Genomic DNA, 18,397 nt, shown 5'->3' with positions numbered 1-18,397 from the left:
ATTAGACTAGAAATCGCTATCAGAAAACCCATATCCTTTCTTTATTTTGCAGTAATTTATTTTAGAACAAGATATTTCAAAGTGACTTTAAAGCGTCGTTTTTCAAATTGACAGGTAAATTTGGTTCTAATGACTATAAAATTTAGAAAAGTAAAAACTGCTTATATATTTTTTAAAGACACTTTAGAACTTGTTAAAAACTTTGGTTGAAAATACTATCTCTTACCATTTACTTGCCATTTTTTAAATTTATTAAGCACTTTGCGTTATATAGCCCATGAAAAACCTAGTGAAATATTATAGATTGTCAACGAGTTATGTCTACTTTAAAATTCTAAAATTATTTTTAAGTGTCAGCAAGTTCAAAGTAGTGAGATAACGTTCAACAAATAAATTTTTTTTCCTGTGCATGTTTTGGAAGAGTAATGGATTACTGAATTATATATTTTTTAATCACATAAAGTAACTTTAGAGATTATTGAGAATATCCTCATTTTACAAGATAATATGGTGGAAAGAGCAAGGTCTTTGGAGTTAGAGGAAAGTTCAGTGTATCAGATATGCCATTTATTAGCTGTGTGATTTGGGGCAAGTTTCCTAACCTCTTTGAATTTTAGTTTACTCTAAAAAAGGGCTAATAAATTCTGTTTCATTTTATCTGCATAACAGATCTTAGTAGACATTATATGCAAAACACCTACCACAGGGCCTGACACATATTAGGAAACCTAGTTCCAGAGAGGAAATGTGACCTGCTTTAAGGTCATATGGCTAAAAGAAGACCTGTATTTTGAAAAGAGGGGGAAATGTTTTTAGTTTATTTTTTTTTACATTGAGGCTATGATAAATTCCTTTTCCAGAAGTGGATAGTTGATGCAGCTTTCATGGCTAATATTCTTTTTTAAGAATAAAAATTCAGTGAGTCAGTATACAAGAATTGCAGTTTTTAAATAAGCGTTTACGTCTGCTCTGTGGTGAATTGCTATGCTTGTAGACTACAAATTGTTATATAATAATAACTTGTGCTTTATGGTCTACTAAATGCTTTCACAAACTTACTTCATTTGGTTCTTACAACCTTAGTTTTTGAATGCTACTTTCTAAAGCTTTTTACATTCTTGATTCAGGGAAAAACAAATTACTAAGGAGGTAGTTATCATTTTGATGTTCTTCCCTTAAAGCTATTTCGCTTCTGGTTAGGTTTCTGTGTTTCCAAGACCCTTCTCTCAGTTTAGATAATGTTTCAATCTTTGTGTGTATGTGGGTGTGTGTGTGTTTAGGACATTTCTGGGAGTAGGTTTTTGTTTTTAGATGAAAATTTGTTTCTAATATTAGGCAGTCATTTGGGTTTTTTGTTTGTTTTATTCCCTTTCATGTTTAATACTTAGTTCATTTTTGCATTAAAGATTGAATTTGGACCTTTCTGATATTGAAAGCATTACATAATTTCCATCATCTTCTTCATTTGCATACATTAAACCAGTGTTACACAATCCAGGGTGAACCATGAACACTTATTAGCTATTTGTCAACTTAGATTACACTTCCAGTTCAATTGTAAGATAAACAGAGGAAGATGACCAGAAACAAAAACTATTTTATGTTGCTTCCAGTATTTTATATTGTATGAGAATATTACCTTCTAAATTAAGAAAATCATGTATTTCTCAATGTAATTAAATTGTATTATATCAATATAATTAGAAACTGTAAAAAAAATAATAATTCAACTACAGGCCAAATATGCAGCCATTTAGTAGATACATATTTCTAAGACATTAGCTGATCTTGCATTTCTAATATTGTAACTCAGTAGTATTAGTTTGGCACATCTTAGATTCAATTCAATTCAGTCAAATTAGGTAAGGTCTCAGCCTCAGAAATCTGCCTAGGTACTTTTTTAAAGTCATTTAGTGTTTACCATCTAGAACTGGCTGTAGAGAATGTTGGAATAAAAGAGGGGATGGGTTGCAAGAAGTGTTACACAGGGTAGTATAGTGGAAAGTGTTCTGGACTGAAAAAGAAAATTTAGATGCTGTACTGATTCTGCCATAATATATTTTTGTAACTTTGAGGAAGTCACCACATTTTTCTGGGCCTGTGGTTACTCATGTAAACTGATTGAACAAGATCATTTAAGGTCTTTTCCAGTTCTAAAATGAAAACACATTCATGTTTTCCAGTATTTAACTGTTTTCTGTAGTAAGCTTAGCAGTTCTTTAAAGACTGATCATGGTCTCCTATAGAATTCAGTTGGTGACCAACTAATCCTGGGTTGACAGGGCAAATGATATCCCATTTTACAGATATTGACAAGCAGTCATAGAGTTTGACTTGCCAGAAGCCGCATGCCTAAGTAAATGGTAAAGCTGGGAATTGAATATGAGACTTCTCACTTGTGAGTCAGTTGCCCTTTCCACTGGATTTACAGTGTCACTCAGTACTTTCTGAAGTACTCTATAACCAAACCTAATATGGGAAAGGGGAAACAAAATACTGATTTCCTTTTTAGTGTAGTTGGTCCTGAGCATTTAATGAACATTCTCATCTGTGCGTAATACTCTGAGGTACTATAAAAGATGAATAGGGCTTGGTGCGGTGGCTCACACCTGTAATCCGAGCACTTTGGAGGGCCAGTGCGGGCAGATCACTTGAAGCCAGGAGTTCAAGACCACCCTGGCCAACACGGAGAAACCCCGTCACTACTAAAAGCACAAAAATTAGCTGGGTGTGGTGGCACAGGCCTGTAATCCCAGCTACTTGAGTGGCTGAGGCATGAGAATCGTTTGAACCCAGGAGGCAGAGGTTGCAGTGAGCTGAGATCATGCCACTGCACCTTAGCCTGGACAACAGAGGGAGACTCTGTCTCAAAAAAAAAAAAAAAAAAAAGATGATAGAAGAATCCTAGGATTACCTCCTTAAAATGTCTGACTTAGTATGATATCAGACTGGAGTAAACACAGAACAGTTAACTATAGACCACAAATTTAAAACTGTGAATATAGTGTAAATTAAACACTTAAGCCATAATTTGAAAATAGAGTTAATCACAGAAGGTTCCATTGAGTAGGGACAAGTTTAAAACTAGGATTTGAATAAAGTGACCATCGTGGGTTGGGAAAGTCACTAAGATGAATTTTCTTTGTAGTTGTTCCTCTGCCTAAAGCGCTGTTCCCCCAGAACTTAAGATGACTGACTCCTCACCAGTCAAGTCCCACCTCAAATGTTATTAACACTTCCTTAGAGAAGCATTCCCTGAGCAACCTAGATCTTTTGTCATTTCTATTATCTTTCATGGTACTTACCAGTAACTGAAATTGTGTCTCTCCTTCAGCAAAATGTAAGGTGCTTTATTCACTTTTGTAACCCCAATGCCTAGAACCTAGAAGGTTCTCTATACATATTTGTTCAATGAGTACATGAAAGTATCACAGCATAATCATAAGAATTAAATGCCCATCTTGTTCTCTTATATTACATGTGATAAAATAAGAGCTAAGTTATGCGATTTGGCTAAGGCAACACATTAGAAATGAGATCCGAGTCTTGTTTTAATGTCGACTCTATTATAGTTAGCAGATACTTTTGTTTAGCAGGGATAAAAAATGCTGTAAAGGGCCAGATGCTATGAGTAAGCCACGTATGGTAGGTCTTTACTACAGAGTGCTAAAAAGACACTATTTACAATGGTTGCTTTTGAAAAGGGAGACCCATAATGCTGACCTCAACTATAGTGTAGGAACAAAGCTATAGTATTGGACACATAAAATTACTGCAGCATTTGTATATATTCTTCAGCTTTGTTAAGGAGACACACAAAGGTTTTGTTTTAAAAGCTAAAATATGCTACAAAGAGGAGATATAGATAGAACTTAAACAGTTATATGTACTTTGTAGGTTTAAGTTATAAATATATGGGGAATTGGTATTAGAGAAAAACCTAATTTATAGTGGTCTAAACAAACTGAGTACATAGATTTGTTAGTCACTATTTAATTATGGATACCTAAAATAATCAATACATTCTTTCATGTGAAAGTGACCACTGATTTCAGTAGAAATCTGGAATTACTATAGTTAAGAGGTAGCTACAGAGATAATTTTTGCATTGTACACGTGTAGCTTAAAAGATAGCATGAGCATATTATTTGAAATAAAAGCCTAGAAAATGGGTGAGATGTACTGTGGCAGGTATTAAAAGACTGCATGAAACATTCAGAAGAAAGTTTGAATAATCAAAGCTTTACTTTTATGTTATCAAATCCATCTTGTCAGCAGATGGCAGTTCCACTCTGCCACAGTTTATTAATAGATATTGAAGTTCTAACATAGTTGGAGGCTCCAAGTCCTAACTAATAAATGTATGATCTATGCTTGTTCTGTCTTGTTCTGCATTTCCAGCCAGAACAATGCCAGCATCACCAGGGGTCCATTCAGATAGTTCATAGAACAGGGCCAAATGAAACTGACAGCTGTAGTCACTGAACTAAAAATAACATGAATTCAGAACAATTAAAAGAATTATTTAATAATAAATTAAGAGCACAAAGGCATACATCCTTTTCCATTTAGGTTAGGTGTGTGTTTGGTTGTTTTCTTTAACATGACTTGTCTGAAGGAATGGAGTCATCTTACATCATAAAGAAATTAATTTTTAAAGGAATTTCTTTAAAAATAACACACATACACACAAAACCTGATTTTTGTTTTTGTGCCTTTCAATAGTAGTTGCATGGAAATATTCTATATACCATCTCATATTCTTCTGTATTTTTTATTAAGAAATTAAATTTAAATCTACTTAATTGTATGAGACTAAAGTTGTAGACCCAAAACAAAGAGGTTTCAACCATAGGGGGAGAAATGCTTATCATAAAGTAATTAATCAAAAACATTTTGATTTAGAAAACATTCGTAAATTTGGAAGGAAATATTTCCAAATTGACCTCCCTTTTAAAACCAAAGTCCTTTTTGCATTCCTCTGTTTTTTACAAATGAAGGATTATGAAGAATATCTGAAATATTTATTTGTAGGTCACCATTTTAGTTGGATGTGTGTGATGGGGAAATACTTGTAACATGATATGTTCTCTTTTTTACTCTTGATGAAAATTCATCTTTGGGGAAAAAACAGTCATTTAAAATAATGTTGGGCTAGGTACGGTGGCTCACACCTGTAATCCCAACACTTTGGGAGGCCAAGGTGGGAGATTGTATGAGGCCAGGAGTTTGAGACGAGTCTGGGCAACATAGTGAGACCCTGTCTCTATAAAAAATTTTAAAAAACAAAAAACCTAATTGTTAATTACAGTGTGTCAAATAAACTGTATTATTCAGAAAAGAATACGGTTCAGAAAGCACGTTTGATTTGTGAACTTGGACTAGAAATTTGGTAGTAAATAAAAAGTGGCCGCCTTTCAGTGGTTTACAACTTGAATATTAAGTTTTTTAATTGTTTACCTCAGTTGCCAGTATGTCTCAAGAGTGGCCATCTATGCCACTTTTTTCTGTTGATCTACCATATGTCAACAAAAATATCAAATTTGCTTCTGTAGTTTGTAACATTGGCTCATTCCTTATCTAATAATGTACATAATCTCCTTATGTGTTTTTAGGCTTGGCCTTTGTAGTCCAGACATATTATTATTCTACATCTGATCTTCTCCACGATTTTATGTTCTTGATTAATACAATAAGGAAATTTGTTACCAAGATATTTGCATTTGAAACATTTTCTTAGAAATATGTGATATATTTTTTAAAAATCTATACACATGTAAGATTTTCCCCAGTCAGTGGAGTGCTGTTTTACATAGCCTGAGAGAGGTGGAGTGCAGACAGTAATGAACTTTCTTAACCAGCGTTTCCTGTTGGAGCGGTGGTGTCCACAATTTTTTGTTTGTCTGTCTCCCACTGGTAAAACAAAACACTTTCTATTTTGTATACTCAGTTTTCAGTGTGTATGTATGAAATCGGTATTTTTAAACAATGGGAGATGAAAGGTTTCATACTATCATTTGATCATGGCTCAAGTTGCAATAAGTACTTTCTAAATAAAACCTTTCTAAAATGTGAGAATTGACTTAATTAAAATGAGATAATATCTGTAAATCTACTTAACTAAGGTCAAGTAAACTACAATATACACAAGTGAGGGACTGATAATGGAGTCAGTATTTGACATATTGAACTTAATAAGCCTGTAGGACCCCTGAATCTCAAAGGCAGTTTTAAATATATCTTGAGCTTGGGCAAAAAACCTGGATGGGAGAGATTTGAGAGTATGAAGCCATGAGATTAGAGAACAGATTCAGAAACAAAAGGGCCAAGGACAGAACCCTGGAAAGTAGCAACATCTAAGGTTTGGACAGAGGAAGGAAGAATCAGTGAAGGAGGCTAAAATAGAACTCTTAAGCAGAGACAGGCAGAGAAGGGATTGTTGACAGCCATCTTTGGAGACTGCCCTTTATACACAAGCCTTCTATTAACCCAACTTCACTCTTTTTTCTTAAAGGAGATTAGGGCTTTTTAAAACCCCCTTCTAAACAGCTAAAATCTGATTCGAATATAATCTTTTGAAAAGTTAATTGTTGTTAGTTATCATACTTGCTGCCTTTGAGTAGCATTTTTCTCTGTACCAGGCACTGGACCAAATCCTGGCAGGCCTCTGTTTTGTTGGCACCATGAAACATACCTGAAAGCTGACTCTGATTTACTAATTACATGATCCTTGAATAGGTAACTTCAGTTCTTGGAGCCTTGGTTTTCTTCTCTCTAAGGTAGGAATAAAAAATCCTATATATTCATGGGTTTATGGTGACACTCAAACTCCATCATATTTGTAAGAAAGGGCTTTACAAGTTGTAATATATTGTTAAATATAAGGTTGCATTATCGTTATACAGATAATAAAATTGCATTTCTTTAAAATGTTATTTCTTGAAGAAAGGAATGAGAAGTATATTGGAATGCCCTGGGAAGCTTTTTTTATGCTACATACCACCTTCTGCCACCTCTAATTCCCATTCAGACTTCTCCCTTAGAGAGCTAATATCAGAATGGGGGGAAGGAGAGCAAAATATACCAGGAAACAACTTTATCCATTGTATATATCATCTGATTATTCTATCTTCTACTCTTATGGATATATGCTTATACTCTTTTTTGTTTAAAGCACAAAACTCCTGTCTCTGGCCAGGTGCAGTGGTTCACGCCTGTAATCCCAACACTTTGGAAGGCCAACCCAGGCAGATCGCTTGAGCTCAGGAGTTCAAGACCAGCCTGGACAAGATGGCAAAACCCCGACTCTATAAAAATACAAAAATTAGCTGGGTGTGGTGGCACAAGCCTATAATCCCAGCTACTTTTGGGTGGCTGAGGCAGGAGAATCACTTCAGCCAGAGAGGCAGAGGCTGCAGTGAGCTGAGATCGCGCCACTGCACTCCAGCGTGGGTGACAGAGTGAGACCCTGTCTCAAAAAAACAAACAAAACAAAACAAACTCCTGTCCTCCTGCCGGTATTTCTTACTTGTTTTTAAAAGTTAAGAAATGTAACTATTTTTCTATAACTACTGTTTAATTATGAGTCATTCCTCTTTTCAACTCAGTAGAGAAAAGCATTTAATCTTGCCACAACAAGGATAATTTCCATGTAATACTTACCTCTTTTATGTATCTTTGTACTCAGAAATTTCAAGATTAATTCGGTTATTTCAAAATTCAGTCTTCCCTCATAAGGATTTTCCTTTTCCCTTTCTCCTGCCCAAGATGACATATGGGTGCTGTGGAAAGCTTCCACAAATAATATAAACAGCAAGGGAGAGCTCTCTGGTCTGTGTGATGGCTTCCACTGAAATATCTTGCCTTATTATCTGTTGTTAATGGATTAGCCTTGAATGCAGTGATTTTCAAACATTGAAACTACCTGGAGGGCTTGGTAAAACATGGATTGCTTGGCCTTACCATCAGACTCAATAATTCTGGGTTGCACCCTGAGAATTTATATTTCTAATAAATATCCAGGTGATGTTGATACTGCTGAACCGGAGACCACACTTTTAGAGCCACTGGCCTATGCTTTCACTGTCCTTATATCTGCTTTCCTCCTGGAACGTCTTTTTCTTTTGGCTTCTCTGACTCTCTCCTAGTTTGCCTGCTACCATATTGACTGTTCCTTCCTGTTCCTTGCCCATTCCTTCTCCTCTCTTGTGATCTAAATGTTGAACTGCTTCAAAGCTCAGTTCCTCTACTCCAGTATCTCCATATTATTTTTGGTTACCTCTTCCAACTGATTGACTAGAAAAACTGACTACATGCTAATGACTCCCAAGTTTGTATCTCTTTGTCTGACTTCTCCATAGATCCTCTCACTCACGTTTCTACCTTCTTACTTGATATCTCCTCTTGGATATCCAGTAGGCATCTTAAACTTCATATGACTAAAACCAAACTCTGAGTTATTAAAAAAAAAAATCTGCATCATTCTTATCCGTCAGTAAACTGTTGTCCAGTCTAGGTGTTTTCCTTGATTCAGCTCTTTTCCTCTACACCTGTCCTGCCTGGATGCAGAGCATCAGCAAACCCTATTGACTCTACTTCTAAAACATTTCCCAGATCTGCCCAGTTTCTGCACTACCATTGACATTGCCCTCGCAGCTATTGTTGCTTGTTTGGACTGCTGTAATGGCTTCCTAATGGGTCTCTATTTACATATCCTAGCTTCCCTACAATCCTTTCTTTAAGAGCTATAATGATTTTGTTTAATGTCACATACCATCCTTACTTCCTTAAATTTTTTCAGTTCCTTCACATTGCACTTAGACTGAAATTCAAACTCCTTTTTATGGTAGGTAGAGCCATTCAGGATCCAACCTCTGCCTGTCCCTCCAGCCTTACTTTACAATCACTCTTCCCTTCCTCCACTATACACCGGCCACACCAAACACTCCCAAGTATTTCTCTAAATCATCACTAAAATGTCACCTTTCTCAGTGAGGCCTTGAGTGATTACCTTGTCTAAAATTGGAGTGAGGCAGAGTGCATACATGTGTGTATACACACACAATTATACTCCTTTTCTTCTTAGCACACAACTAAGTTGTGTGTGTGTGTGTGTGCGTGTGTGTGTCAGAGTCTAGCTCTGTTGCCCAGGCTGGAGTTCAGTGGCGCGATCTCGGCCCACTGCAACCTCTGCCTCTCAGGTTCACGCCATTTTCCTGCCTCAGCCTCCCCAGTAGCTGGGATTACAGGTGCCCGCCACCACGCCCCGCTAATTTTTTGCATTTTTAGTAGAGATGGGGTTTCACCGTGTTAGCCAGGATGGTCTCGATCTTCTGACCTCGTGATCCGCCCGCCTCAGCCTCCCAAAGTGCTGGGATTGGTGCCTTGTGTCATCCAAATGTCAGATTCGTAACCTCTTTATATGGCCTTTTCAAACTGCCCAGCCTGGAGCTGCCACTAGTCTCTTGGTCATAGCATCCTATTTTTTGTTGTTGTCGTTCTATGTGGCATTTTTTTAAAGTCTGATTTTTTTCTTACTCATCTTTTGTTTATATATCGATTGTCTTTTCTCCTTCTCCCCTCCCTTCACATATGCTAGAAAGTACATTTGTGTAGATCAAACCTTTGTCTTATTTCTTTCTGTATTTCTGATGTCCCAAACAGTAGCTGGTTGTAGTACACACTAAAGAAATATTGGTTTAAGGAGTAAACAAACGAAGTTCATTATTCTTTCAACATCAAGCCTCACTTGCATCCTTTGAAGGCAGAAGACCTAACCCAGTTCTCCCTGCTTGCTGACCAGGCCTTTCCCTTGGCTTTCATTAATCCTCTGAAACCCAGCTGTGTTCTTCATTAAGTATTTGAGCTAGCTACCATCCCACAGACCTCTAATGTAGGTCCCAACACTCTGCCCTACCGCAGCCTCCTTCCTGCGATCAGAAGACTCCTTACTTCTCAGTTACCTTGCTTTTTGCTTCACAAGAGCTTTTCTTTATCCCTTACGTGTTCTACTGGGGCTGAGGGAACCCGGGTTAGGGCCTCCCTTGGTCTGTCTTCCTTGCCACAATCCTTACTCCTTTGAAGCTTCTGGTGTTTGCAGAGCACATGCTGTGAGGATGCCTGCTCTTAGGGATCTAAGTGAGAACAGAGGGGTATGAGTCTTTTTTGCTGTTGAATCCCTACCCTAACCCTATCCTGAAAAGGGGGAGGGAGGAGTTTATTAGCCTTCATCATTAGCCCTTACCTTTGGCCCTTTTCAGCTGGTAAGTGTTTAAAAGTTTTTAAGTACTATTATTTAGTCTTAAATTTCTTCTCTACCGCACTTTCATTCCATGAAGGCAGGGGTCCATTCTTCATATATATTTTTTCTTCTCATCCCCAGTGTATCTACCTTTATGCTATTTTTAAAAATGGGAAGTCATTTTTGATACACACAAACTTAATTCTTTAAGTATTGACTGTACTTATAATCTCACTCCTTTGAATTCACAGCAGTTATTATTTCTATCCTGTATTTCAGGTCAGTACAACCTTGGACATCTTCACCTTTCTTTATTATAACTTTAGATCCTGTCATTTCACTGTGCAAGTGAAATATCTTGTGGCCCTAATAAGAATGGAGGCTTCTTGAGCCCATGGGCTCATCTTACAGGAATGTGCCTGTTTTGTATTTCAGGGTGTTCTAGAAAATTGCTTTCTTGAGCAAAAAGGAGAAAGTTTTTCATGTCCTCATTTGACCACATTTTGTTCCCATGGCTTTAAGTTGAAAGCTCAGAATCAGCTCTACTCTCATCACTAGGTGGCACTTGTGAATTACAAATAGTCAAATGAATTTTTATGACAAACATGTGATTCACAAATATAGATAATGTTTGGAATCCCTGCATGGACGTTCCTCAAAATGGAAGAAATGAAAGAAGGGGATTCCTAGTAAGTACCAGTTGCTGTGATGTATTTATAAATACATGGTTGAAGAATAAATTACTTTATAATCATTTCGTATTTAATAGTAGTATCAATAGGTAAAGTCTGGTCTCCATGCCTGTGTTCTTAAACTAATGTTGCCGCGAAGTTGAAATTTTTTTAGGACCTGCTTGCTATTCATCTTAGTTAATTGCAAGAGAAATGAGTACTACAGGTCAGGTGCAGTGGCTCACACCTGTAATCCCAGCACTTTGGGAGGCTGAGGCAGGGCGATTACTTGAGTTCAGGGATTCAGGACCAACCTGGGCAACATAGTGGGATCCCATCTCTACCCAAAAGAAAAAAGAAAGAAAAGAAATGAGTACTACAGCCCTTTACACTGATTCATACCCAATTCCAAGCACTTACTGTTCTTTGTAGTATTTGAGGAAATACCTGGTTTTAACTTACGAATCCTGTAGATATTCATGAAGGAAAATGTCGGCACTTCTATTTTACTGTTGAGAAAACAGAAACTCAAACTTGTCCCCCATTAAGAGCTAATAGGTAGACAGAGCCCTGCATTCAAACTCAAGTCTGTTGGATTTCAGAGCCTGGGTGTACTCTTTCATTTATTCTAATGGTACCAGGTAGCCAGTACCCTCTATTCACAATAAAGTAACTGAATGGCAAGTACAAATGTCTGATGAGAATTGTGAAGGAGAACAAGAACCTAAACCACAGAACACTGAGTGCCCAGGGCTAGGACGAGTGAAATGGGAAGTCAACAAAACAAAGACTAGCTACCAGAGAAGTTGGCCTACTTTGAAATTTTGCCTAGAGGCAGCCCCATTTCCTTTAAGCCACTGATGAACAGAAGCTGAATATAGAGTATGTTCATCATTAGGTGCTCTAGGCTTCAAATTCTGGCTTCTCTGAATATTTTCTGACCATCCAATCTTGGGCAAGTTACAACCATGTGACTCCATTTGCATCCCTTTTAATTGGAAGAGGATTAAATGTGTTAATGCATGAGAAGCACATAGAATAGTACCTGGCACATAGTAAACATTCAATAAATGTTAACCATTTGAGTAGCTTTAGACACTGAACAACATGGTAAATGTTCATTCTGCCTTATTGATACATGAAGTGGAATTTAAGCTATGGCTAGAGTGGTCATACACATCGCAGTTTACAACTAGTGTCCTAATATTATTATTAATGCCCCTTTTTTGATCTCCAAAGTGCCCTCAGTTAGATAATAACTCATTTGATCAAACTAGTTATAGTCAGCTTTGTTATAGAAGAGTTTTGTGCCAGGAATTTGTTCATGTAAGTCTAAAGTAAAAGTTCCTCCAAGGGAAGATACTAACTTCTACTTCCCGACATGGGGCTTTATATATGTTACAAATTAGGACTGGTAACATTCCCGTGTTAGACTACCTGGCATCAGACTGCACTTTAACACTTGCTAGCTTTATAGCCTTGGGCAAGTTTTACTTCTTTAAAGCTAGGCACTTCAACTGTAAAATGAGGACAGCATTAGTACCTTCCTCTAGGCCTGTGTAAATGAGGTAATGTATATAAAGCATTAGTTAAGTGCCTGCTGCATAGAAAGTACATATAAATATGGTTAAGAGATGCAGATTTTTTGCTAAAGAAAAAGGCCTTGATACAAAGTGCTTAGGTTCATTGGAAGCTGAGAGATTGGAGTAGGTGGTGCTTAGCTAAGGTCCTTTCACAATGATAAAATCTAATGATTTTATTCTAACAAGTATCAAAAGCTATTTTTGTTTTCTTTTTTTATATTATGAAAAATGTCAAATATTTGTAAAAATAGGACTCCATGAGAGAGCAATGAACCCATGCAGTATTCATCAGTTGGCTTCAACAATAGTATGATACATGTCTGATCTTTATTTTTATGACTTTTGAAAAATAACTGTAATGAGATCTATTTTACACATCATAAAATTCACCCATTTGAAGTGTACAATTTGGTGGGTTTTGCAAATTTACCAGGTTGTCAGCCACCACCATAAATTAGGTTTTTGGTTGTTTTTTTTTAATAATTTCATCACTTTGTCAGGATACCAGCTACTCATTTACTGTTAATTCTAATTTTCACCCTCGGACCCAGGTATCTATAGATTTGCCTTTTCTGAACATTTTGTATAAATGGAATCATACAATATGTGGTCTCTGGTGTCTGACTTCTTTGACTTAGCATAATGTTTTTGGAGTTCATATCATAAGTAACATATATCAATAGTTTTTCTTGCGGAATAAAATTCCATGGAATAAATACTATATTTTGTCTGTCCTTCATAGCCGGTCTTTTAACATCTATATTTATATCCTTTCTCCTCCATTCCCTATCCCTGTTGAATTATTCAAAGGCTATTTTTAATTTCTTAAATATGATAGCTGAAAATATTTATTATATGTTCCTGCTTTTTGTTTTTCCATATCATCTTCTGTCTTCTCATTCATCTTGTCTGTTTTAATTTTTTTTTCTCCATTTAACAAATCACTTTACTTTGTTCCTCCGTGTGTCTTTTTTGGTTTTACTTGAGAATGAAAGGGTGTACAGATCATAAACTTTCAAAGATAGAGACAAGCGTGCATTTAATTATCTTCTCACTTTAACAAAAATTCATACTTGTTCAGTGGCAAATCCAGATACTGTTGATTTCCATGTTTTTTTTTTTAATTTAAAGTCTTAAAGATTGGCTTTAGTTTTTTATATTGGGCTGATCTATTTGATTCCGATTCTTGTGTTTTTTGTTTGTTTGTTTTTTTGTTTGTTTAACTCAGGTTGTTGGAAGAGGAGCCTTTGGAGTTGTTTGCAAAGCTAAGTGGAGAGCAAAAGATGTTGCTATTAAACAAATAGAAAGTGAATCTGAGAGGAAAGCGTTTATTGTAGAGGTAAGTTGAGATTTCATTTCTTTTGTGTAGTTCTGCACTTAAGATACTCTGTGAATTTAATATTATGAAAAAGATTGGTTTCTCAGATGTCATTTCTTTGTATACATGAACATCAGCAATTCGGTTTAATCAAAGGTACTGCCATAGGAACATTTTCTCGTTCATACTCTTAATTCTGATTAAAAATTAGGGGAAAAGCGACTTAACTACATAAATGAATTCACCCCTGAATTAAAACAGTTTCATCCATGGAATTCAGATCTATTTCAAGGTGTAATATTTTAATTTTAAAATAGAAAAGAAATGGTATGCTTTCCCATTATCTAAAATTAAGAAATTTTATACACTTATTTTAAATGGAATGTTTTTAGAAACTCAAATTAGATTATTTTAAAGAAAAATTATTTCAAATTTGATTTTTCTCATTTAGCATGAAAATTTGCACCTATTCTTTTAGAAATAGATTAGATTGAATGATGAAAGAAAATCCAATAATCATGAAATTAGCATATTATCAAATTTATCCTTTACTTTGTTATTTTGTATTTTGGATCACATTATTTAGTTAAATCAATGTTTTTATCACTATTAAACCTCATTGGCCAATGGATAAGTGGCCTGTACCTTATAAGCCTTCTGAATTTATATCTCTGTTTTTTCATTTAATCATAATTTCAAAATATACTTCATATTTTTAATGTATAACATGGAAAAATGAGGACTTAATTGTGATATGAGAAAGTGATTTGTAAGTGGCTGAATGAGTTGAGAAATGCTGATAAGTGATTTGATGTCAGCATGAAGAAAGATGATTTCTAGTAATATGTTCTAGGAGTCTAGCCTCAGCTTTGTCTTATGCAATATTTTTATTACAGTTTAGATAAAGCTATTGATCATTTCCTGTTACATTAGCAGTTTTACAAAGCTGGGTGAAATAGCATATGTGTTAAACATTAGGAATCACAAGTGAAAAAGATCGTAATAGCGTGAAGAAAATTTTTTAAATCCAGATGAGATGTGCATGTAATGTAAAAAATCAAATGGTTCTCCAAAAATTCTTAGTAAAAAAGACTTCAGTCTCCTGTACCTCCTCCAATCTAATTTTCTGCTTCCCAGAGACAACTACTTTGAGCTCATTCCTTCATGTTTGGTGTCCCCAGTCCAGATGCTGTTTATTACCCCTTCTCTAAAGAATCAACCTCTAGTCTTCTGCTGGGTTGATAAGAGATAGTCATTGAGCTGTTTGAAGTCAAGGAAGGAATCTTTGAGTCTTTTACACTGTCCCCTGCCCTATCCTTTGATTAGCTCATTTGCATAGGTACCTCGTTCTGCTGCCACTCCCCAACCTTTTGGAAGCTTTGTGAGATAAATCTGGTTGCTTCTCCATTTTTCTCATTGCCAGTTTATGATGCAGCTCTTCTAGGTCTGCTCTATCAGTTATTGCTAGTCATTTCCTTTCCAGCTTCCAAAAATGTATGCTGTTTGTGCACTTTGCATTCTCTTCATCCTTCTGAGGTTATGCCTTAAAATTTTTCAAATCTTTACCATCTTAGTGGGAATTAGGGAGAGAGGAGGAAAAAATGCTTGTATAATCTGCTATCTGAATCTCAGTGCTGAACCTTAGCAAGATGAAATATAGTAAATATATTTTCATATAGTAAATAAATATAATAAATAGTGATACTGATTCTATTAGGACGAAAAATCCACACATGTTGGCTCTAGATAGATAGAGCTTTTTATTAGCATACAGTATGAAGGTTTAGAGACATTAGTGTACTGAATATGAGCCAGCAGCATAATGTATGTAATAGAGAAGAGGAAGAAGAGTGGAAAAAGGGCAGAAAAGAGAGGAGAAGGGAGAAAAGAATGAGAGCAAGAAGCAGTTTGCTGTGGAGCGGGATGCATTAATAGAAAGAAGTTTGAAGACAGACATGATGGTTCACATCTGTAATCCCAGAACTTTGGGAATGGCAGATGGGTTGCTTGAGCCCACGAGTTTGAGATCAGTCTGGACAACATGGCAAAACCCCATCTCTACAAAAAATACAAAAATTAGCCAGGCATGGTGGCTGTGCACCTGTAGTCCCAGCTACTCCAGAGGCTGATGTAGGAGGATTGCATGAGTCCAGGAGGCAGAGGTTGCAGTGACCCAAGATTGTACCACTGCACTGCAGCATGGGTAACAGAGCAAAACCTGTCTCAAAAGAAAGAAAGAAAGAAGTTTGAGATCTAGAATAAGAGAAGTGAGTATAGCCAAACCCCTCATTGACCTCTGTATGGATCATTGGATCAGGGATAATTAAAACTGAAAGAGGGAAACCAGCTAGGAGGCTATAATGATCACTTCAGCAGTTCAGGTTGGGATTACTAAGGCAATGGCAGTGGGAATGGAGAGGAGAGAATTAATTCAAGAAATGAGAAATGGAATGGAGGCAAGTATACGAGGGAGTGCACATTTTAAGTCAGATAGACTAAAGTTCACACCCCACTTCTTAGCTATGGAACAGGTCATTCAACCCTCTCTGAGACTTAAGGTTAAAATCTCATCTTTAAAATGGAAATGATAATACCTACCTTGCGGAGTTGTGATAATTATACAATATCTATAAAGTGCACATTAGGGCCCCACACAGAGTAGCTAGACTGTTCAACTATAGCTATGAAGATGATAACAATGATAGCATGACGTCTGGTTTGGATAATGCAGCTCAGTACCATCTCTGGGATCATATCCTAACATTTCTTGGCAGAGTTCATCTCTTCTTATTCTATATACTCGTCGTGCCTTGTTCATAACTCCTGTTATAGCACTTTGCACATTGATTTAATTATTTGTTTAGATGTCTATCTCTCCAGCTAAACTGTATGAGCTGGAGAACAGGGATTCTGTGCCATTCTGGGCAGTCACTTGGTATTTTCAGTGACTATGATTACAATGCCTGTTACATAGTAAATAGTGATTGTTGAATGATTTAAACAAATGTTTTGTACAACAGTAAGATTTTAATGATACTGTGAAATCAGTACTTCAAAAGTTATCACTTTTTAAAAGAAACCTTAATTTCTTGACAGCTTCGGCAGTTATCCCGTGTGAACCATCCTAATATTGTAAAGCTTTATGGAGCCTGCTTGAATCCAGTAAGTTTGTTACTTTTTCATGGTCACCTGTGAGAAATGACATGGCAGATGTGTGTGTGTAGTTTATGTAGCTATTTTTGTTTTTTTTTTTTAAGTTTTTCAAAAATATTATATTTTTTCAAGATAAAAAGGTACCTCCAATACTTTAAAATATCAGCAGTGATCCCAATAGTTCAAGGACTATATGAGTACATGTGGCTATTATACACGCACAGTATGTCACCAACACACTCTAAACAGTGAGAATACAGCACCGTGGCATTGCTCCCATATTATTATTTTTTTCTTTCTCTTTATGTATTTATTGAGTTACTTATTTGTTTTTGATATCTTTTTTTATTATACTTTAAGTTCTAGGGTACATGTGCACAACGTGCAGGTTTGTTACGTATGTATACATATGCCATGTTGGTATGCTGCACCCATTAACTCGTCATTTACATTAGGTATTTCTCCTAATGCTATCCCTCCTCCTCTCCCCACCCCACAACAGGACCCAGTGTGTGATGTTCCCCTTCCTGTGTCCAAGTGTTCTCATTGTTCAGTTCCCACCTATGAGTGAGAACATGTGGTGTTTGGTTTTCTGTCCTTGCAATAGTTTGCTCAGAATAATGGTTTCCAGCTTCATCCATGTCCCTACAAAGGACATGAACTCATCCTTTTTTATGGCTGCATAGTATTCCATGGTGTATATGTGCCACAATTTCTTAATCCAGTCTATCATTGATGGACATTTGGGTTGGTTCCAAGTCTTTGCTATTGTGAATAGTGCCACAGTAAACATATGTGTCCATGTGTCTTTATAGCAGCATGATTTATAATCCTTTGGGTATATATCCAGTAATGGGATGGCTGAGTCAAATGGTATTTCTACTCAAGATCCTTGAGGAATTGCCACACTGTCTTCCACAATGGCTGAACTAGTTTACAGTCCCACCAACAGTGTAAAAGTGTTCCTATTTCTCCACATCCTCTCCAGCACCTGTTGTTTCCTGACTTTTTAAGGGTCACCATTCTAACTGGTGTGAGATGGTATCTCATTGTGGTTTTGATTTACATTTTTCTGATGGCCAGTGATGATGAGCATTTTTTCATGTGTCTTTTGGCTGCATAAACATCTTCTTTTGAGAAGTGTCTGTTCATATCCTTTGCCCACTTTTTGATGGGGTTGTTTGATTTTTTCTTGTAAATTTGTTTAAGTTCTTTGTAGATTCTGGATATTAGCCCTTTGTCAGATGGGTAGATTGTAAAAATTTTCTCCCATTCTGTAGGTTGCCTGTTCACTCTGACGATAGTTTCTTTTGCTGTGCAGAAGCTCTTAAGTTTAATTAGATCCCATTTGTCAATTTTGGCTTTTGTTGCCATTGCTTTTGGTGTTTTAGTCCTGAAGTCCTTGCCCAGGCCTATGTCCTGAATGGTATTG

The 18,397-nt window shown here is 36.3% G+C and overlaps 1 protein-coding gene across 11 annotated transcripts in view; it reads left to right on the top strand.

Annotated features, from left to right (window-relative positions):
• MAP3K7 (mitogen-activated protein kinase kinase kinase 7) overlaps window positions 1-18,397 on the top strand; it is a 76,362-nt gene that overhangs the window by 4,724 nt on the left and 53,241 nt on the right. For all 11 annotated transcript variants that reach the window (XR_008625715.2, XR_008625714.2, XR_008625716.2 and 8 more), the window contains exons 2-3: window positions 13,723-13,833; window positions 16,909-16,974. Coding sequence is in view for 2 of the 11 variants with exons in the window: in XM_003822886.6 (XP_003822934.1) it covers window positions 13,723-13,833; window positions 16,909-16,974 (177 nt within the window). In the remaining 9 variants the exon portion in view is untranslated. The remainder of the gene's footprint in view (window positions 1-13,722; window positions 13,834-16,908; window positions 16,975-18,397) is intronic.

Source organism: Pan paniscus, chromosome 5 (genome assembly GCF_029289425.2).
Source record: "Pan paniscus chromosome 5, NHGRI_mPanPan1-v2.0_pri, whole genome shotgun sequence".
NCBI classification, from domain to species: domain Eukaryota; kingdom Metazoa; phylum Chordata; class Mammalia; order Primates; family Hominidae; genus Pan; species Pan paniscus.
Note: the sequence above shows the minus strand (reverse complement) of the source record. Positions and strands in the feature narration are given on the sequence as shown.